At 42.9% G+C, this 23,397-nt stretch overlaps 1 protein-coding gene across 2 annotated transcripts in view; it reads right to left on the bottom strand.

Moving 5' to 3' along the window:
* PRICKLE4 (prickle planar cell polarity protein 4) overlaps nt 1-23,397 on the bottom strand; it is a 56,576-nt gene continuing 33,179 nt past the window's right edge. The window contains exons 5-7 of one of the 2 annotated variants that reach the window (XM_066600288.1): nt 13,851-14,057; nt 3,405-3,591; nt 1-2,315 (exon numbers count right to left, since the gene is read on the bottom strand). In XM_066600288.1, the coding sequence (XP_066456385.1) occupies nt 1,744-2,315; nt 3,405-3,591; nt 13,851-14,057 (966 nt within the window). In that variant the 3' untranslated portion in view covers nt 1-1,743. The remainder of the gene's footprint in view (nt 2,316-3,404; nt 3,592-13,850; nt 14,058-23,397) is intronic. The other variant, XM_066600289.1, reaches the window with a different exon arrangement.

The raw sequence follows: 23,397 nt of genomic DNA, 5'->3' as shown, positions 1-23,397 counted from the left end.
GGGGGGGGACCCCTCCCCGCCTCTCTCAAAAAATTTGCCTTTGACGTGCGCGCTGCGTCGTGGCGAGGAGGGGTCGAAACAGGCACATCACAGCGGGAAGGAGCCATAAACTGGGGCGGGGTCGCGTGATGTAACTAGCACCATCGAATATGCTAATACTAGAACGAGCATCAAGCTCGGCAGAGTATGTTCGCTAAACTCTAGTCAGCACTGATCACATGAACAGTGTTGGCCAATCAGAGAACTGGTATAGTGCATTGGCAATCTAACACTACCAATGCTCTGTGGGGACTGGTAGACTAAAGACTGCATTGTCCATCTTGGTTGTCTTAAAACATGACCCAGAACCAGTGGACTGGAGGGGCATGGGGCAGAAGACCAACAGCAGGTTGTACAACTGCCTCCTTCAGTCCCAGGACAAGATTTTGGCTCAAAACGGAAGGGAGACTAAGTTGTATACAGTAGTATAGGCAATCCTCTGCAAGCGGCGTTAGGCCTCCTGTCCACGGGCGATTCTTCATTGCGTTATCCGTGACGATATTCCGCACGTGGGTAACACATGAAACGCTTTCCACAAGATAACTATTGAAAGCGCAGCCCAATGTACACGAGTGGAAATCTGCCGCGATTTTCCGCTCACGTATAAAAATCACGGCAAGGTGCGATTTTCTGTGACGAACCTATCCTAATGACAGGCTCATCGTGGAAAGTCGCGGTGACTTTCAGTATTCTCCCACGGTGGAAATCCGCTTGTGTTAAAACATAACGCCCGTGGACAGGCGGCCTTAAAGCCCAGAATGTTTATTCTATGCTTCATGATAATAGAAAGATTTGTACTGAACTTAAAAAGATTCAGAAGCGAGAGATTTCCCAGATTGTGTTGGGTTTCAGTCTCTAGCTGCAAACAAAAAACCTGCCATTCAATGCAAGTATATCTCTTACAATATAATGAGGAATTAAAACAAAATGCATTAGAAAGTTACAAAACTTTCTATTATACAGGGATTAAACTGTATTCCCATAAAGCCAGAAAATCCTGTTAAGGCCCCATAACAGACAGCTGTAAGGCAGATCTATGTCGTACAGACTAGCGGTAAGGCCACCATAGCAGGCTCGGAGCTGTGTTCATTCTAGAGTCCATACAGGCTCTTAACAGGGAAGGATACAAACTCCTAGCAGTTACTGATGGTGAGACCAGTTCCTATCAGACAGTTATAATGAAGATGATGGCAGTTCATCCTTCCCAACTGTTTACTTATGGTCTTTCAACTACTTAAGGAGATTAATGGGAGGATATTTGTACTATCCTCTCAGCAGGAAGAGATGGTACTGACTCTAGTAACCCAGGTGATGCTGTGCTGAGGCCTCATGAGGAGGAGAAGAAAGTTGAAATCTAAAAACCAAGATGGTGTTTGATTAGGGGCAAACAAGAGGCTGCAGGGAAGACAGTCCAATATAAATAAAAGTGATCCAGAGTGCAACAGGGTATCTGATAAGGGTGCAGTGAGGAAAAGTTATGCTTTCGCTTCAGGTCTTTAAGAAGCTTTTCAGTACCCAAAGAATAACATTTGCCACTTTCACCTACTGGTATTCAGAATGGATCATACAAGGTGACAATCATGAGGCAGCGTAGCCGTTGCTTTCTGTACACTTGGGAATTACATTCTACTACAGTTAGTTGCTTATAGCTGCAAATACATTGTACATGTAATATTTGACAACAATGCTCAACAAATGAAGACACTACGACACCCTGCAACTCTTGTTTCTGTGACTTCTTCTTATGAACGTGCTCTTTCCATGGACTGGTAAGTTTGTTCCCCTACTGGGTGAGTAATTTGGGATAGGCCGACCAAGAAAAAATCCTTCTGGTTCGGAGTCAGATGATGAACATGACGTGTCCTCCTCACCCTCCATGATCTGGTGGTCTTCCGGCAGCCAGGACTTCCTTGGCTCCCTCTCTGTACCTACAAACAGTCTTGGGAGCACTTCTTCACACCTTGAGATAGAACAGCTTTCATGGACTGAAGCTTTTATTTGTTTGCAGTTTGATCCCGTTGTTGAGTTACTCCGAGGAGAACAATGTATCTGAGGACTGCAGTTTGCAGCTGAAGCTCTCACCATGTTGCTCCGGTACTTGGAAGGACAACGCATCCTGGAACCTAAAGACACGCATTGCTGGGAGCAATAAAGACGGTCATTGTGAATCATAAATTCCGACCTGTGAAGAGGCGCCCTACAACCAAAGCAGCAGAAACAGGAGGGCAGCGAATGCCAGTACTGCCCTTTCAATGTCACCAGTTCTCCATCAGGATCTGTAAAATATGATATTATTGTAAATATGTATTTCTTCAGTTTCATATAGTGTACTACTTTATGTAAACTCTCCTTAGAATTACAACTTATAATATGGTTATACGGGGACTATGTCCACATTCTGCAAATTGTTGCTAAAAGGCGTTTTCCGATTATACATGTCACATAGATGTGGGGGCACATCTACAAGTGTCAGTACTTGAAGTTTTGAAAGAGGAGAGTTTGCAGTTTGTTTTGTGTGTTTAGGTCTTGTATGTTGTTTTGTCTCAAGCCAAAATTTAAAAAAAGGCTTTAAAATGGAAAGTTTTAAATCGTATATTCATCCATATTATATAAGGTCTCATCTTTGGCTCTAATTATGATCGATTATTTGGATAAGGTGGATTGTTGATATCTAGATTGGTGCTTGGCTTATCCTCAGTGGCTGGGTTGGTAATTGCAGGCACAGCTCCCATTGAATTTAGTGGGATCCGTAAAAGTCCAATTTATTAAAATATCACAGTTATCACACACTGAGCACCACTAGAAAAAAAAGGAAATACGCAATACCAAAACTGACTTTTTTTGGTGCCTGATTTTCATGAAAAAAGCAGTGCACAAAAAGGCTTGTTTAGCCCAAAATAATATCAGTACAAACTACAAGTTGCCCGCAAAACATGAACCCTCACACAGTTGCATCGCCAGAAAAAGAAAGGAATTATGAGGGTCAACAAGATGACAACTTTTTCTTTTTAGTACAACATAAAACTTTATAATTTTGGCATTGCTGTAATTGTACTGACCCACAGAAGATAGATAACATGCCATTTTACTGCACCATGCCATTTTACTGCACCATGAACAAACATCCTCCCAGAAAAAAAAACATGGTGAAATTGGGTTTCTCCCCCTCCCCGCATTTTAATTGCATTAAATGGTACCATTAAAAAAGACAACAAAAAAAAAAAAAAGTTCTGATCTTTTGAAAGTGGGAATTAAATTTTTTTTTTTTTTTAAAAAGGCGGTGGTTTGCTACGGGAATGGATTAAACACCATCAGCATCACTTCCATGTGTAGTGAAAACAGAAGCTGATTGCATGAAAACTCACCAACAGGCTCACCACAAGCTTCACAACTTTCGGCATGAAGTCGCAGGAAGCAGTCACTGCAGAAAGGTCTTCCACTTTTCATAAGATATCGACTTTCACCCAACACCTTATCACAGTCCCAGCAGCAGAAGTGTTCAACATGCCAGCAGAGTCCTTCAGCTACAGTACATCTCTCCGACATAATGAGCTGCAACAAAATATCCAATTATAAAAATACACTTTATGAAACCGTAACACTTCAACAATCCTCATAAAATAACTACTTGAGTGAAAATTCAGGCATCAGAAAGGTAAAAAACCTCAGACTTCCACGGATAGTGAGCAGCAAATCCTTTATTGAAAATCATTAACATTCTTCAGACTTCACCACACAGGGTTTGCTCTTCAATATCCATGGAGGCGGGTATTTCCTCTTAGTTTCCACAGTTCCCTTCTATGCAGGATCTGCATTTCGGATGCAGTAGATGCGAGCACAGGTGGGGACATGGTTACTTTTCTTTTTGTGCCAGAAACTTCGGACAGCACCAGAAGCCACCTTCATGTTCGGAAATTAATTCTTGATCTAGTTATCTGTCTAATACAAGGACTTTTCATAAGGTCTATTGGATGTTATGAGGATAGTTATGCTAGACATTTACATCAACCCATTTAGGACCAGGCACTGTAAATTTACGGCTCCTGGTCCTGGGCTTAAAGCTCACCATATGTAAAATTACGGCTGCGCTTTAAGCCTCCTGCTCTGCAATCAGAGACAGGGAATGGGTTATCAGCTGTTAGTAACAGCTGATAACACAGTGGAGAAGGCAGGAGGGGTTTTTAACCCTTCCTGCCTTCTGCTTCCCCGAGTACACAGTGCTCAATGAGCACTGTGTACTCAAAGTGAGAGTAAACTGTAACTTTCACATCGGGAGCCCAGGGGGTCATGTGTCCGCCTGGGTTCCCTGCTACAGCAGAGCTGGAGGGTCAAACTAGACCCTGGACAGTGACTAATGTTGCTTTTCCCTGTAAATGGGGCTCCTGTGGATGCCCTAGCTACAGTGGGAAAGTGTCAAATAAGAAAAAAATTTAAAAATGAATGTCCCCCAGAGGTCTTACATGACGTCACGGGCAACATAGAGAGTAAAAAACATAATTCCATACACATATAAAACAAAACAACAGAATAAATCAACAATACATTCATAAGAAGGAGATTAACACGAAGCCGCCGCCAACAAAAACCGTCGCTGTATGCGCCCTGTAAACCAAAACCATACATACTATATATCAAAACGTCCGAAACAAATAGAGGAACCCGTTCCCATACTTTATTTTAGCATAAATATACGAAATTAAAAGAAATAAATGTTTAAAAAAAATCATTTTTTTAAGCATTTTACACCCAATAAAACTAAAAAAAGTGAGAAAGATATTTTTAAAAATAGCCCTATATGTAAAAAAACACAGCAAAAATTATTTTGATAGCTAAAGGAAAAAAATAGGGCAGTAAAACCACAACATGGGTAAAATCCCTAAAAAGTGTCTGGTCTTTAAGGTACAAAACAGCATGGTCCTTAAGGGGTTAAAAGGGCTTGCACCATGAAAGACAGACCCTGGCTATAAACAATTTTATGCATTTACACTTAGCAAAATGTTCCTGTCGTCAGATATTCCAGTACAAGTGTTCGAGTCAGCTGCAGTCTCTATTCTGTATCCTCATAGTTTCTCGGAAGGGAAGATTTATAAGACAAAAGTAGCTCGATCGTATTGCCAAAGCCGCTCTATCCCACAAGGCATGGGCAGCACAAGACCTCTGAAGCTGTCCTAGTGTATTTAGCATTAAGAAGATAGCAATAGGAGTCTGTAAGTCCTGTAAGTTGCACGGTGGGGCTTCATGGATCAGACTTGTTTTTCCAGAACACCCATATACACACTTGTACCTGGAGGCCACGTCAGCACACTGAACTCATCATGGTCCTCAAACCATTCCTGAACAACTCCCTATGGGTGCTACTGCCACTAGCGAATAAACAGGGCAGTGCTTACCCCTTGGGTGTATCAGCATCTTGGTAGACCATTCATTGAATAATGTTTGGTAACTGCTGCATTCCAGAAACTTCCCACAACACCGGCTGTTTTGGAGATGCTCTGACCCAATCGTCTAGCCATCACAATCTGGCCCATGTCAAAGTCTCTCAGATTTTTAAAATTGCCCATTTTTCTTGCTTCCAACACATCAACATCAAGAACTGACTCTTCACTCTCTGTCTAATTTATCTTAATTATTAAAAAATAGCCATTGTAATGAGATAACAAAGAGTTTTGCCATAAGTTAAAATTGCTTTACAACTAAGCAAGAGGCGTTTGGGTTCCTAGAGAACTGGGCTGACTTTGCTGTTGGCTACAGGCTCTACCGTAGGGATGGGCTGCATGTCAATGGGGAGGGCTCAGCTGTGCTGCGAAAGAAGGTGGCTAGAATGTTGGAGGAGTGCTTAAACTATGGACTGGGGGGGGGGGGGGGGGGAGCAACCAGAGAGGTAGGGGGGGAAAGACAGTGTAGAAAGAGTTCTGGGATTACGGAATGGAATCTAATAAACAATATTTTCTCAAGTGTATTCACGAAAGAAAAAGAAATGTCACCATGAGATGCAAGCGCATAAAACGAACCCACTAAATATCACCTGCCTAACGCAGAAAGAAATGTAGAGCTAGCTAAAAGAAAATTAAAAAGAAAAATCACCGAGCCAAGATGGATTACACCCAAGGGTTCTAAGGGAACTAAACGGTGTGATAAACAGAAGGCTATTCCATATATTTAGGGACTCTATTGAGACCGGGATTGTACCACTGGATTGGCACATTGCCAACGTGTTTCCAATATACAAAAAGAGGTCAAGGAGAGAGCCTGGTAACTACAGGCTGGTTTCACTTCAAAAGTTGAAAAAATATTTAAGGGGTTTCCGAGAGACGCCATCCTGGGATACATCAAAGAGAACAACGGCATAACTCCTCATCAGCATGGGCTCATGATGGGTCGATCATGCCAAACCAACTTGATCAGCTTCTACAACTAAGCAAGTTCTAAGCTGGTCCTGGGAAAGTCTATTAATCTCATATAGCTGGATTTTTCAAAAGCATTTGCCAATGTGGCCGCATAATAGGTGAAAACGTGTGTATCTGGGTAAAGAACTGGCTCGTAGATATAAAGCAGAGTGGTAATAAATGGTTTGTACACTGATTGGGCCACCGTTTCTAGTGGGGTGCCACAGGGTTCAGTATTAGGCCCCATTCGGGTCAATATATTTATCAATGACCTGATAGAGGGACTGCACGGTAAAATATCGATATTTGCAGACGATACAAAATTGTACAAGATATACAACGGAGGACAGTGTGCGGGTACAAATGGACCTAAATAAGCTGGGGGCTTGAGTAGAAAAATAGCAAATGAAGTTCAACATTGATAAATTTAAGGTTATGCACATGGGCAAGCGAAACGGATGTCACCAATATACACTAAATGGAGTACTGTTAGGGAAAAGTGATATGGAAAGAGACCTGGGGGTACTAGTTGACTGTAGACTGAACTGGAGCAATCAATGCCAGTCAGCTGCTGCAAAGGCAAATTAAGTCTTGGGGTCCATTAAAAGAGGTACTTCCACTATATAAGGCACTTCTCAGGCCCCACATGGAATACTATGTACAGTTCTGGACACCGGTGCTCAGGAAATATGTTGCAGTGCTTGAGGGGGCTCAAAGAAGGGCAAGTAAATTACTAAACAGAATGGTAGGATTGGAATACCCAGACAAGCTATCAAAATTGGGATAATTCACCCTAGAAAAGAGACGGCTAAGGGGTGATCAAATAACTATGTATGAATACATAAGGGGACAATACAAGGATCTCTCCCATTATCTGATAATACCTAGGACTGTGGGGGTAACAAGAGGGAATCCTCTACGTCTAAAGGAAAGAAGGTTTCATCCCCAACACAGAAGGCGGTTCTTTACTGTAAGAGCAGTGAGACTGTGGAACTCTCTGCCTGAGGACGTGGTGATGGCAAAATCCATAGAGGAGTTTAAGAAGGGAGAAGACATCATAGTGCTCTAAAAGGGCATTACAAGATATGAACATTAAATAAACAGCGGGGTTGTTGATCCGGGTCTTGGACTCAGGAACTTTTCAAATGTTGAACCAGGAATTATTCTGACTGCTGGTTTGGAGTCCGGAAGGATTTGTTGTCCCCCAAAATGGGCTAAATTGGCTTCTGCCACATAGGGCTTTTCCTGCCTTTCTCTGGATCAACAAGGGGAGGGGGGGGGGGGGGGGTAGAGACAGGCTGAACTGGATGGACATTTGTCTTTTTTCAGCCTAACATACTAAACTACTATGTAACTACTCCGTCCTTCCTGGTTGCTGCTGCTCAGGGCATGTGACTGCTGCTGCTCAGGGCATGTGACCGCTGCTGCTCAGGGCATGTGACCGCTGCTGCTCAGGGCATGTGACCGCTGCTGCTCAGGGCATGTGACCGCTGCTGCTCAGGGCATGTGACCGCTGCTGCTCAGGGCATGTGACCGCTGCAGCCAATCATAGGTGGTCACTGCCGTGGCCAGTGATTGGTTTTAGCAGTCACATGTCCTGGTCAGCAGCAACAAGGAAGGACAACAGTGGTAAATCAATCTTAAGTTGTGGGGAAACTCCTTTAATGTTTTTCACTTTATCTGTCAATGGTCTTGAAATGATGGCTGATTTGTATTAAACTTTTTGCATGTAAATAAAATTTATTTTCTGTAAAATTACATGTGAATGCCTAGATTAGCCAAAGTTTTGATTTTCAAGCTAAGTTCAAAATGTAGGTGATTAAACAAAACAAACAAAAAAAAACACAAGAAAAAAGGCCAATCAGCATCCAGAAATAATAGTGAAATTTTAACTTTCTTAGTTAGAAAGCGTATGAATCTAGGTCACCCCTCAGAGCTCAGTCACATGGGCGTTTTTCGTGCGATTTTTTGTGCACAAAACTGATGCGCACAAAAAACGTGTGACCGAAGCCAGCGTCACAACCGAAAAATACACTGGCTTCGGTCACGCGGGCGCTGCCCGCTATCCTCTGCCAGAGCTGTGGCAGAGGAGAACGATGTTTGCCCATTGAATCCAATGGAGCCGGCAATACAGCCGGCTCCATTGAAAGCAATGGGCTACCGGCAAGTGCTGTATTAATTTTTGGGGAAGGGCTTCAAATATAAGCCCTTCCCTGAAAACCATCCAAAAAAAGTGTAAAAAAAAATATATATATATATACTCACCTTTTTGCAGCTGCTGGAGATCAGCCGCGTCCAGCCAGCTCTTCACCTGAACTGCTTTCAGTAGTATTCAGCAGGCGGGGATTTTAAATGGGCTGCCTCTGATTGGTCACAGCCCTCAGCCAATCAGAGGTAGCTCTCACTCACCCATTCATGAATGGGTGAGTAAGTGCTGCCTCTGATTGGCTGAGCACTGTGACCAATCAGAGGCAGCTCTTAGCTATTGAATGACAGCTGGTCACAGTGCTCAGCCAATCAGAGGCAGCACTCACTCACCCATTCATGAATGGGTGAGTGAGAGTTGCCTCTGATTGGCTGAGGGCTGTGACCAATTAGAGGCAGCCCATTTAAAATCCCCGCCTGCTGAATACTACTGAAAGCAGTTCATGAATGGGTGAGTGAGAGCTGCCTCTGATTGGCTGAGGGCTGTGACCAATTAGAGGCAGCCCGTTTAAAATCCCCGCCTGCTGAATACTACTGAAAGCAGTTCATGAATGGGTCAGTGAGAGCTGCCTCTGATTGGCTGAGGGCTGTGACTAATCAGAGGCAGCCCGTTTTAAAATCCCCGCCTGCTGAATACTACTGAAAGCAGTTCATGAATGGGTGAGTGAGAGCTGCCTCTGATTGGCTGAGGGCTGTGACCAATCAGAGGCAGCCCATTCAGCAGGAAGGGATTTTAAATCCCCGCCTGCTGAATACTACAGAAAGCAGTTCAGGAGAAGAGCCAGCTGGACGCAGATGATCTCTGGCAGCTGCAAAAAGGTGAGTATATATATTTTTACACTTTTTTGGATGGTTTTCAGGGAAGGGCTTATATTTGAAGCCCTTCCCTGAAAATTAATACAGCGCATGCCGGCAGCCCGTTGCTTTCAATGGAGCCGGCTGTATTGCCGGCTCCATTGACTTCAATGGGAGAACATCGTTCTTCTCTGCCACAGCTGGTACAGCTGTAACATAGTTTGTAAGGCCGAATGAAGACAATGTCCATCTAGTCCAGCCTGTCTATCCTCCTGTGTTGTTGATCCAGAGGAAGGCAAAAACCCCCAAGAGCAGAAGTCAATTAGCCCTTTGGGGGAAATATTCCTTCCCGACTCCCTAATGGCAATCAGAATAATCCCTGGATCAACCCCTTATATTCCCTACCTGCTGTACCCGGATTAACAATTAACCTAAGATTTATAGCCTGTAATATCCTTCCCCTCCAAAAAGACATCAAGTCCCCTTTTAAACTCCTCTATGGATTTTGTCATCACCACGTCCTCAGGCAGAGAGTTCCACAGTCTCACTGCTCTTACAGTAAAGAACCCTTTTCTGTGTTGGTGATGAAACCTGCTTTCTTCTAGATGTAGCAGATGCCCTCTTGTTACCAACAAAGTCCTGGGTATAAACAGATCATGGGAGAGATCCTTGTATTGTCCCACAATGTATTTATAGATAGTTATTTGATCACCCCGTAGCTGTCTTTTTTATAGAGTAAATGATCCCAATTTTGATAGCCTCTCAGGGTATTCCAGTCCCGTCATTCCATGTATTAGTTTAGTCGCTCTTCTTTGAACCCCATCCAGCACTGTAACATCTTTCCTGAGCACCGGTGACCAGAACTGTGGCAGAGGAGAACGATCTTTAGTATATGTTCTCAATGGGGTCGGCGCTGCTGCCGCCGGTCCCATTGAGCGCATATACAAGAACAACGATTTGTGCAGAACACAGTTACATGCGTATCGTTGTGTCATATAATTCTCGGCACATCCGCATAAAAAACGGCCATGTGACCGATCCCATTGCAAAGCATTGGGTATATATATCTGCAGATCGCGAGCGCATCTGCAAATCGGGCAAAAAAACGCCTGTGTGACTGAGCCGTCAAGCTGCAGTTAAAGTGGGATGCTCTGGTCAATAAAAGTGATGAAATGCATATTTTGTGTGTTTGACTTTTGGAAGGTTTCTGTTCTCTAAATTAACCCCTTCTTACCACAAGACGTATGGTTACGACATGGAAGACTGGTGCTTAAGGCAACATGATGTAACCTTATGTCATGTGGATCTCGTGGGATACCACAGCGGGAGCCAGCTATTACTGATAGCTGGCCTCCCGCTGCAACAGCGGGGGTGCATAGAGACAGCAACCCTCGCTGTTAACCCTTTAAATGTGCGTAAAACGTTTACAGAGGGAGGGCGCTCCCTTTGTGACATCATCGCACCTCCCTGATGCAATCACGGGGAACTGATGGGATGTCATGGCAACAGGACGCCAACTGGAGGCGTCCTGCTTTGCCAGTGCCAATGATCGCTAAAACCAGCGATAAAGCATTGCAGGGCATAGGTGCTGCAATGCCTTACCATAGCAATCATAGGTGGTATCGTACAAGCCCTTACAGGGACATAAATTGTGTAAAGAAACTAAAGAAATTGTGTGTAAAAAAAACAAAAACAAAAAACAAAAACACATTTAAAAAAAATTATAAGAAAAACGCTTTTTTGCTCAATTTCCCCCTATTTGTATGAAAAAAATAAAACAAATTAAGAAAGACCCCACATATATGGTATCATCAAATCTAGAACAACCTGTAGTATAATTTGAGCACACTAATTATCCTGCGGAGCAAAAACCATAAAAGAAATGGAGTCAAAATACATATTTTACCTCCAAAAAAGTGCAATAAAAAAAAAAAAGAAGATCAAAAAAGCTATATGTACCCCAAAATGATACAAATACAAACTACAGGTCATGACGCAAAAAACAAACCCTCACAGATCTCCGTCCGTGGAAAAATAAAGTTAAGTGACCTTGGATGCAACGATGCAAAAATAATTATAATTTTTAAGAAAGAAATAGTTTTTAATTGTGCAAAAGTGGAAAAATCTAAAACAATTATAATGTTTTTGGTATCGTTGTAATCGTACGGACCTGCAGAAAAAATGTATTATGCTGTTTGATTGACGCTGTAAAAAAAAAACTGTGGCAGAATTGATGTGCTTTATCTCCCTGCTCTCAAAAAACAAATTTAAGTTTTTCAACACATTTATATGCACCCAAAAATAGTACCGATAAAAATTATACTTCGCGGCGCAAAAAACAAGCTCTTATACAGCCGTGTCGACAGAAAGATTAAAAAGTTATGACTCTTGAAAAGTGGAAATGAAAATCCCCAAAAATCGTTGTGTTCTGAAGCCCAAAATAGGCCATGTCCTTAAGGGGTTACTGGACAACACCCCTTCAATAGTGCTCACTGTAGTAAAACAAGCTGATCAGTACTTACCTCCACCGCCAGGATCCAGTGCTGCAGCCACACTGTGATCCCTGTGTCTGCTGCGATAGATGACATTACTGAAAGTCAGGTGATCGCTGCCGCCAATCAGAGGCGGCAGAAGTATCACCGTTTGGCTCTCCAGGCGAATGATGCTGCAGTCTCCGATTTGCAGCAATGGTCACTTGACTTGCAGTGGCGTCAGCTGTCACAACAGACACACGGATCACAGCGGGGCTGCAGCTCTGGATCTCGGCGGTGCAGGAGGGACAAGTACGGATCAGTTTCTGATTTTACTAAAGTGAGCGCTATTGAAGGGATGTCGTCCCGGTAACTGGACAATCCTTTTAATAAGATGAACACCTAAAAGGTTCCCAAATTGTCTGGCCCTGTTGACTCCTACATACTTATGCAAGTGCAAAACACCTGAATGTAACATGAATAACATCAAACAATATTCATGAAATTGGGTAAAGGTATTTGCTCAAATTTCTTAAAAAAGGAGCGTCTGAAGCCCAGAGTGCGGTATGCAGGACGTCATTGGCTCCCTAGTATAGAGCCATGCGTTGTCTTGGTGTCTGTTGGCTGCCACATATACAGGGGGATTCTCAGAATTTAAAAAATGGTGACCGATTCGTAGCACCTATCAAGTGGAGAGGCATCAGGACAATTAAGCTTCTTGGCTGACAATGGTTGGTTGCAACCTCCGACTCTAATTAACAGAAAGAATAGCAGCTCTGGAGCTCTAGAAGCGCCATTCTTAATAGAGAGTCATTTATGAGTACATGTAAGTTTTCTTATTACATTTCTATTAGAATCGGTGAAAAATACAAAAACTGTACGTCACACCAGAATCCAAAATTTGTCCGTTTCAATAACACACTCCTTTTTTTCCCTAAAACTTAATGAGGTTTGTCTTTTTTCTTAACTCCTTAGTGACCATATCTGTTTGCCCCTTAATGACCAACTAATTTTTTAAGTTTTTTCATTGTCGCATTCCAGGAGCCATAGCTTTTTAATTTCTCCATCGACATAGCTGTATGAGGGCTTGTTGTTTGCGGGACAAGTTGTATTTTCTAATGGTACCATTTTTGGGTGCATATATTGTACTGTATAACTTTTATTAGCTTTTTTTAAGGGGCATTTGGGGAAAAAAGAAATTCTGCTATTTGTTTTTTGCTTTTCCTTTTTACAGTGTTCATTGTGCAAAATAAATAATGTGATAGCATTCTTTTCTGGGTCAGCACGATTCCGGCGACACCAAGTTTATACAGTTTTTTTATGCTTTGCTATTTCTGTATACAAAAAAAAAATGTATTTATATATTTTTTAAAGATTTGCTTTTGTATCGCTGCATTCCCAGAGCCATATCATTTTTAGTCTTCAATTATCCAATTTTTGGGAACTTATAACATTTTGATTGCTTTTTATTCCATTTTTTTCTGGGTCCCTAACGTTAGAGCAAGTGCCCATCAGACAGCGTGCGTGGGTTGTCATCCGACAGCTGAACACGTGATCCACCTGGCAGGGCAGGCCCACACCGAGCTTCTAATGCAGCGCTGTCAAAAGACACATGGGCGGTCGTTAAGGGGTTATGTTCTTGCTCATCACAACAAATCAAACTGCAGCTTTTAAACAAAGCTGTAATCAGACTGGCTCTGGACAACAACTACACTCTTGTCTTGCAACAGTTTTAGAATATGTTCCTCTTTGTGCCTTCAGCAATGACTTTTAGTACAGCACAAGATTTTAGAAAAGTGAACAATAAAAAGACTATTTGAATACATTGACCGAAAAATATTCAATTCTGTATATATTACATCTAAAAATGAGGAATTAATAAGAGAACCATAAAATTAGCATTTAGGGTTTGCATTAGTCCCCCCCCCCCCCCCCCCCGTGGTTCCCCCATTACCTGGTCACAGGCGGCACAGCGTGCTCTAGTAAGTTCTGCATGATGACGGCCGCAATAAATCCTATTGTCCTGCAGAAAGTATATAAACTGTGACAAGGGGAGGTGGCAGGTCTCACAGACAAAACACTTAAGATGCCAGCGAAGATTCTCGTCTTGAAAGCCGTCTGCACACACCACTGTATCTCCCACCAGAATCTTGTATCCACACTAGAAAAAAATAAATAAATTCATATACCAAGTATAAAATAAAAGATTTTCCAGGAAAACATTTACTGGTGTCTTCTCCACGGGAGAGAGATGCACTACCAAACCTCTCTACTGATGGCGCTGGACAGCTCCAGCTATCTGCAACTCCTTCTAATCAGCTGATCGGCAGGCGCCTCGAGCACTGCCAATCTGCCATGGGTGATTTATCCTGAGGTCAGCAAGATGTTTGCCAGGACTTAACCATTTATGGCCTATTCTCAGGACAGTTCATTAATAGTTGATCAGCGAGGGTTCACCACTCAGGATCCCTAGAAATGAGCCGTTTGAAGTGAGCGCCACGACTGCTTCAACCCATACCAAGCACAGGACAATGCAACGTATAGCAGCTCAATCGCGTCCCCTTGAATGAGACTGAACTGCTGTCAGGCAACGTGACTGGGGAAACGGACGTCATGTGCCGGAGAAGAAGCCGTGGCCTCCTCAGACAGCTGGTCGGCGAGGGTTCCAAGCAGTAGACTTAAATCAATCTGATATTGATGGCCTGTCCTGAGGCTAGGGCGTCAATAATTTTATCTAGGAAAAAGCCTTCAATGTGATAGCTAGGCCCAAAGTGTACATTTCTATAATATGAATGTGCATGATATGTTCTGATACGTAAATAGTCCTAAAAGGAACCTGTCACCACAAGTTAAATTATGGTGCACAATGGTGTGCGGTGAGGTGGTAGGGAGCAGGGTGATGTATTTGTTTAATATTTTATATATACTTACAAAAATACACACATACTCCTAGTCAAAAAAAAAAAAAAAAAACAGCACCTAAAAAGGAGTTATCGGATGGATGAAACTTTCTGTGAGCAACTGTAAAATTGATATAAGTACATGATTGGAACTACTTTTAGGGCCTCGGTGACAAGACTTGTTATGAGATCTATGTACTTGAGATGGAACTACATGCTGAGTTTTGCATAAAATGACAACTTCTTCTAGGAGAGATTGTAAATAAAAAGAGATCTGAGCTCTTGAACTGTAAAGCATAAACTGAGATTGTCACAAAAAGTTCAAGAAGAAAGGGAACGGTACTTACTCAAGAGGAGGGGAGTATGGGATCTAGAAATCCCCCTCCTAGAAGGGTCGACTCCTTGTGTCAGATAATTAAAATCACGTCTCAGATGCATCAACGGGAAAACATACAGTCCTTTATTCCAGTTGTGATGGACGATATCTCTACTAGGGGCGTGATTTTGGTTTTGACAAGGAGTGTGTGTGTATATTTTATATATACACACACACACACACACACACACACACACACACACTATATAATTAATTATTTTATACTTCTACAAGAGAGTGCTCATGCTCACACAGCAATCTGAAGGGAGTCAGATCTTCATGCAGCTCGTCGACTTCACCAAGTGACAGCGCAGGATAGGGAGAGCGGGCAAGTATAAAAATAAATCACCCGGCTCACCGCCACCTCCATGATCAACACCATAACTTAGTTTATGGTGCTAATGGGAGGTGACAGGTTCCCTTTAACCCCTTAGTGACCAAGCCTGTTTGCGCCTTAATGACCAGGCCAAATTTTGAAAATCTCACATGTGTCGCTTTAATATGGAAAAACACCAGAAAGGCTCTGCATATCCAAGTGATTCTGACATTGCTTTTTTGCCACATGTTGTACTTCATTTAGGTGGTGAAAATAGTCCAATATAATTTGTGTATATTTATTAAAAGTGCCAATATTGGGAAAATTTTGAAAACAATATTGTTTTTTCACATTTTCAATTGTAATATATCAAATATGTGCAAACATACTGTACAAACTTTTGCTAAGATATATATTTCCATCTGTTTACTTTATTCTGAATGCACATTTGAAAAATTTTATGTTTTTTTTACCCATTTAGGAGACGTACAAATTTAACATTACTTTTCAGCATTTTGAGGAACACTTTGTTTTCCTACACCAAGACAAGATTGCAAAGGCTCATGAGTGTCAGAATAATAGATACCCCCACAAATGACCTCATTTTAAAAACTACACCCCTTAGTGTATTCACTGAGGGGTGTCATGAGTATTTTGACCCTACAGTTTTTTTTCAGGAATTAATTCAATTTAGGAGAAAAATAAAAATTTCATATTTTTGCAAATATGTCATTTTAAAGACATATTTTTTTTCTATAGTTTACATGAAAATGAGGATTTACACCCCAAAATGGATCCCCCTGTTTGTCCTGTGTTCAAAAATATACCCATTGTGGCCCTAATCTTATATCTGAGTCCACAACGGGGCCCAAAATGAAAGGAGTAGTCAGTGTCTTTCAGAACAGAAATTTTGCTTGAAGGCGTTTTAGGCCCCATAGCACACATGTAGAGTTCTTGAGCGCCCAAAACCATAGAAAACCCCCACAAATGAGCCCATTTTGAAAACTAGACCCCTTAACAAATTTATCTAGGGGTGTACTGCCCATTTTGATGCCACAGTTTTTGAATGAATTCAAGCAAAGCAAAAGGAAAAAAATGTGATTTTCATTTTTTTGGCAATTCTGTCACTTTAAAAACAGCTTTTTTGTACAGCACACATATGATTGAAGACTTGCACCCCAAAATGAATACCCCTGTTTGTGCTGTTTTCAGAAATATACCCATTGTGGCCCTAATCTTATGTCCGCATGCACAACGGGGCCCAAAATGAAAGGAGCAGTCGGTGGCTTTTAGAACATAAACTTTGCTTGAAGGCCTTTTATGCCCCATAGCACACTTGTAGAGTTCTTGAGCGCCCAAAACAATAGAGAACCCCCACAAATGACCTCATTTTGAAAACTAGACCCCTTAACGAATTTATCTAGGGGTGTATGGTGTATTTTAACCGTACAAATTTTGAATAGATCTAAGCAAAGCAGTAGAAAAAAATAACGATTTTCATTTTTTGAGAATTTTTTCAATTTAAAAACAGTTTTTTTGTACAGTGCACATAGGAATGAAGACATTCACCCCAAAATGGATACCCCCGTTTGTCCCGAGTTCAGAAACATACCCATTGTGCCCTAATCTACTTACAGGGCCCATGGCAAGACCTATAATGGAGGGAACACCCGTTGGATTTCAGGGCACAACTGAATAAATCCCAGGCCCCATTGCTCACTTGTACGGAATAAAAATTGACTCCCTAAAAATATCCCCCCCCCCTCTCCGTGCCCTTTTCGGCTTTCCCCAAAATCTCATGCTTTTTGGGGGTCATTTCTTGACCTCAGTGGCGGGTATGTGGTGTAAAAAGTAGCGTTCCGTGAGTCTTTGTAGGCTTGCTGATGTGTGGTGGTCTCACACAGAAGGCGCACAACAAGCTGCTCCTGGAACTGCATGAAGGCGAGTGTTCCCGGGGCTTCTTGTAAATTACGTATTACAGGTAGCGGTCTGAATAATGCCGGGCTCACGCAGCCGTAGGCGGAATCCGCTTGCGGAGGCCCGCCGCGGATCCCAGCTGTGAGCCGGCCGTGACCCTGCATATGGCCACGTAATATACTGTGCATAACTGCCTACTCACACAGGCAGTCATTCGCAGTACAAATTTTTTTTTTGTATTTCCCGCACTGTCGCTTAGCGATGACGCGGGTACCTCCAGCCCGTATACAAGGTAGTTGCGTATGGGCAGCGGGTATATGCATGACCATGGAGCACAATAGGCTCTACGTTGCGGATAGACGCGGTAAAATAGAACCTGCTGTGTTCTCTTTTCTGCGAGTGGATTACACAATTCCCACTAATGTGAGTGGAATTGTGTAATCCAATGCGATTGATCTGCGTATTACCGCGGATCAGACGCATGCGGAATCCGTAATTCCTATCCGGTCATGTGAGAACGACCTATGTTAGATCGCTACTTTTTTATTACGTGACCGGGGACCGCTCAACGAGGCCACCCGTCACTGCTCCAAGGGTCGCCGAGAGCAAGGAGATTTTAAGTTTCCTGGGCTCCCCGACTCTTGCGCATGTGTCCGGTATTTTGCCGGCGGTCGCATGTGCAGAATCCGGGTAAGTTCACGGAGGAGGATCGCGTCGGGGTGCAAATACGGAGGCCTCCGGTAAAAAGTTTCATCTTATCTCACCGATCGCATCGGTGAGGGGAGATGAAACTAACTTTTTAAAAAACTTTTACGTGACCGCCATTATCCATTGGATAACGGCGAACACGTGATCAGGAACCGCTCACCGCGGCTCTCCGTGAAATCTCCAGGCTCTTGGCTCAGTTTTGTAGCCAAGAGCAGGGAGATTTTAAGTTATCCTGGCAATCCACGGCTTTTGCGCATGCGTCTGCCGCTTTGGCGACGGCCGCGTGCGCAGAAGCTGTGGTAACGTCCGCGGATAAATCAGGGGAGCCTTAGGTACGTAATTTCATCCTCCCTCACGGATATGATCTGTGAGGGGAGATGAAATGTAAGCGGTTTAAAAACTTTTTTTTAATTACTTTTTTACACTTTTTTTTCACTTTAAATGATCACTGCTATCCATTGGATAACAGTGATCATCTCTGCAGTGACATCCCTCTGCTCCTGGCTACACATGGCAGGCAGGAGTAGAGAGATTTTAAATTTCCCGAGTCCTGAGCCCCTCTCTGCACGCGCCCGATGATTGGATCCGATCCATGAGGGGAGGTAAAATTAACTTTATTTTTACTTTTTTTTTTTTACACTTTTTCGCGATTGCCGTGGTCCCCGAGGACATCTCCTGGTTCCCGGCTACCTTCAGGAGCCGGGAACCAGGAGATTTTAAAGTCCCCGGGGTTCCCAGTCTTCTGCGCATGCGCGTGACGTCATTTGTCTGGCGCGCATGCGCAGAAGAGCCGCGCCGGGTCCCGGAGGACCCATTCTCCGCGGCAGACATCAGGGAGGCCAGGTGAGTACTTTCAGCTGCCCTGATGGATCCGATCCATCAGGGCAACTGAATCTTTAACTTTTTAAACTTTTTTTAAACTTTATTGCGATCGGCGCAATCCATTGGATAGCGCCGATCGCAATGCTGGGGGGGACTGCCCGCAGCCCAGGATGACGGCTCCATGCTGTCGTCTACCTGCGGGCACCAACAGCATGGAGCTGTCACGTCCAGAGCCCACGGGGTTATATTCTCTGTAGGACGCATGTTTTTACGTCCTCAGAGAATAAAGCCCACTTGGGCAGGACGTAAAAAGGCTATGGGCTGGTTGTTAAGGGGTTAAATCTATTCTGCAAATCTTCTTTCCTATCTGGACTGACAATGTTTAGATATGGTCAGCTGACTATTTTGACAACTTAATTTAAGAACACAACTAATTTAGAACTAGAACAAACTGCTGAACTAAAATGCCATTGACAACATAAGAAACTCATCCATGCAGACCAGCATTCATCTCATCCCAATCTAAAAAACAGCCCCAAAAGCTAGGAGCCATCAACAGCAAGTACACATTGTGCACTGATCCACACAACCCAATTGAGGAGTGAATGAATAGGTATTTCAGTGATTGTCCACAGATCAGCCTCTTCTTGGTAATATGAAATTACCAGATTCCAGTCTTCTCAATTTCCTATGTTTGTTTGGTGCGACCGTTGTCCAATGTTCATGTTTAGTAAGGGGAGGCATATTCAGGTCTGTTGTAATCCAATCAGGTATCTGGATTGACTTATATCTAGCTTACCGAGAACCTAAGGGAACATCTTCTGGGGTATTAATTATACAGGTTTTAGTGAGTCCAGAAATGGCAAGCCCTATTGGAAACATCCAAATGTATAGGATCTCCTTATCTCTCAAGGCTTATGTAAGTAGTTGAAGTTGTCTCCTCAAATCTAATGTAAGTTTAGACAGAACTTGAAATATTGGTTTCTTTTTCATAGGTTTGTTGTTTTTTTTTTGTTTGTTTGTTAGCAATTGTGACGTTGTAAAGCAGCTTTTTAATTTCAAAGCTTTGTGTTAGGGACAGAGTGTGGACCCACTGTGCCAACTAATAGTTTTGACTTTGGGCTAAACCCGAAGGCGCCATCATGCTGACTCTCCAGTCTTCACCCTTTAACCACTGTACAGGGATCTGGCCTCCGCTGCGGAGAACAAAGCAGGCCGCTATTGCTGAGCAGGGACAAGGACAAACAACAAGGCAGGAATGGTACAGACACACTAGCAAGACAGAGGACCTGTGCTGGAAGCAGAAGCAAAACACACCACTCAGGCAAGGAGGGAGAGTTCTCAGCTCAGCTAAATAGGGAGGTAATTGCCCATTACCCTACAGCTGAGCTGGGAGCACTGGAGAAGCTAGACCCTGCAGTGCTGTAGAGAAGTGTGCAGCACTTCATACTACAGATGAAGCAGGACGACAGCAATAATGAGTAGCTGGCCTAATACTTTGTAATCTGCAAAGAATGTCTGTTGGTTTTTCAATGCTAATAGAACTGGGTCTGTAAACCCAATGAACTCTTACCAGACCTACATCATTACTCTCGTCTTCCCAAGAGCTGGTTGAAAATTTGTGACTGTACAAAAGAGAAATCTTTATCCGAGAGTTTCTGGGATCCCTCGTATGTGTATAATGGTTCTTTCTGGAACAGTTTTCTAAGTCATCAATATGTAGATTTTGAAGATAAAATGTCTGTCACTCTTTCAGGAGGGTTGATAACTTGGGCACAAGTGTCTTCCAGTATTTGCACTCTTACATAAACTTACTTAACATTCTTTTTAAGCTCTGGCATTTCTTCCTTAACAGCTTGAGTGAATTCTTTCAATAAATCTCTGGTTGGAAGCACATCGATATATTCTCTCAAGTCCGCGTCACCAAGAACGTGTACATCATTATCAATCACTATCTAATTCAGAAGGAGAGGAGGCCTGTGCTGAATGTTTATCCTTGAATAAAGCATTTCTTAATTTGCTGCTATGCAAGTTATCAAAAAACTGCATTTTAGAAGAATTATCTTATTTTTGAATTTTAGTGTCTTTCTTGCCTTCAGCGTTTGAAACTTTTGACGACTTCCCCATCTTGTCCATTTAATATATAACCACACTGGAAGAATAATAAGGTAGTAAGCTCACACTAAAATTAGAGGGTTACGGATCAAGTTCACCAACCATGTACAGAGATGTGTCATTAGTTTATTTCACCTGGATTCCCTCCTTCTATACTGCAGAAATTCAGGATTTTACAGAAGGTATGACAGGGGATTCCAAAACTGACCACTTGATGGCAGCAGCTATACAAGTCCTTCTACTTAGTGCTTATATCTGTATATACCGTACAATGTGCTGATCTACGCAAGAAAGCACGAGACAGCGGCAATGTTCTAATGAGAAATTCAGATTGGGATAGAAAACGGTTTTCTATTTCTTGGGGTGTGAATGACTTTTTTGGGACCAAGTCTCTTTGCAATTACGAGTATAAATCAAGTAATCAACTGATAACTGAGATCTGATTAAATGTGTCCCAGGTCAGTAAAAAAGATATTGTGTACACAACCGAATTCTCCTGGTCACATGCATTATAAAAAACATGGGTCAGAAAGGTAGGGTCTTCAACCTCTAGACCACCCTGTTGGGTATAGGCGCAGAATTGTATAAAACCGACTGGCGCTGGTCTGCTGTAGATGCAGCACCTAGTGGAAGAGCCTCACAGTTTACAGGACAGTTTTGGCGCTGTAATATTCCTCCTAACAAGACTGTCCGAGCCACCTATCCTCACAGTTGATTATGAAGCCAGAGAGACCACCTGATGAGCTGGACAGGACTGTTGGCAAAGTTTCCTCCGCGGCTGCAAAGAATCGGCACCTGGAAGCAGGCTTGGACGGGTTCAGCGCAAGGCCTTGGGGCTGCAGCAGGCCACGATGTTCCGAAGCCGGGGAACCCTGGCACAGCAGGTACCAGGCCGTGCAGGAGAGCTTCAGGGAACCAAGGAGTTTGTTATTAAGGGGCAGCTATCAGGTGAGATTTCCACTTATAAGCAGAATAGTCACACCCCCTCTCCGATTCACTTTTTATTAAAGGGGTTTTCCATTTTATCTCAAATCTAACTCTTCCCTTTATCTAGCTTCCTAACACAATGGATTAGCCTCCAATCTTCTCCTCTTTCCTATACAGTTTCCTGAGATTATGCACTCCTTAGACAGGGTCAGATAATTTGGTTTCATCAAGAGATCCACCCCCACCCCCCTCTTCTTTGTAAATGCAAACTAAAGCTTGACAGAATATTCACCTCGCATATAAAGATACTTTCTATAAATTCCTTGCTGACGTTTCCAGGTATGGTGAAAGGTTTCTGGAAAGGGATCTTTTTTTCCAAATAAAACTTGTGGAGAATAACTTGCACCAGTTCCAGTGATCGCACCCACTAAGGCCACTGTGGCACTAGCATTTTATATCTGTGTGTCAGACGTGGAAAATAATAAACGGACAACACACAGATAACATATGGAACGATCGAACTACTAATGACCACTTGTCTGTCCAATTTGTGTGTGACGTGCAAGTTACATGCAGAGCCTGACTGCCCCTGTGACGTCAGTTATTACTGGCTTAGCTCTGCCCCGACGGTGACGTCATCACAGCTCCTTTATGCTCCTTCTGCAGTGAGTGAGGAATTATGGGCAGAATACATCCCCCACAAACCACTGCAGCCCCAGTTACTAGGGATATAGCACTAATCCATCTGCCAGTTTGTACCTGGTTGTCAGACTGCTGCACACCTCCAAGAAATGAAATCTCACACATTTACACTTACCGGCTCTTAGCTCCATCCCCTGATCATATGACTGAGGTCACGTGACAGGTCCTTTACACATACATAGCTGGCAGTGCAAACTGACCAACAACATTGAATCATAGTCCTTCACCGCTATCGTCACATCTCCTGAACGTGATATCATGTCATCTCAAGTGCTAATGCCGCCAACACCAGTCCAACCTTCATCTAATTTGTTAACCGTTATCCATTGTTGAGACAAACATGTAAACAAGTCACCACAGAGGGTTCACCACCACTGTGAAGCTAATGCAGCTTACATGACTCAGTGACAAGCCACGATTTCACCAGCTGAAGTTCGTAAAACACATGCCGCTCATATGCAAAAGCAACATAGCAGAGCTGTGTGTAACGTGCATGTAGCAGAGCTGTGTGGCACATTGCGCCACCAGAAACACTGGTACTATAATTTCCTAATATTAGTAATATGGAAAGAGGCAGCACACACTACCGAGTTTTTCATGTAAACACAGACTGCAAAAAAATACTCATTTCATAACACATTCTTGCCTGTAACACGCATAAGAATGAGGACATGTAAATGCAGGACAATGTGCGGGCAGCCCGTGGATCGGACCACAC

The sequence above is a fragment of the Eleutherodactylus coqui genome, chromosome 4 (genome assembly GCF_035609145.1).
Source record: "Eleutherodactylus coqui strain aEleCoq1 chromosome 4, aEleCoq1.hap1, whole genome shotgun sequence".
Lineage (NCBI taxonomy): Eukaryota > Metazoa > Chordata > Amphibia > Anura > Eleutherodactylidae > Eleutherodactylus > Eleutherodactylus coqui.
The sequence above is the reverse complement of the archived record's forward strand: the minus strand, read 5'-3'. Positions and strand labels throughout refer to the sequence as shown.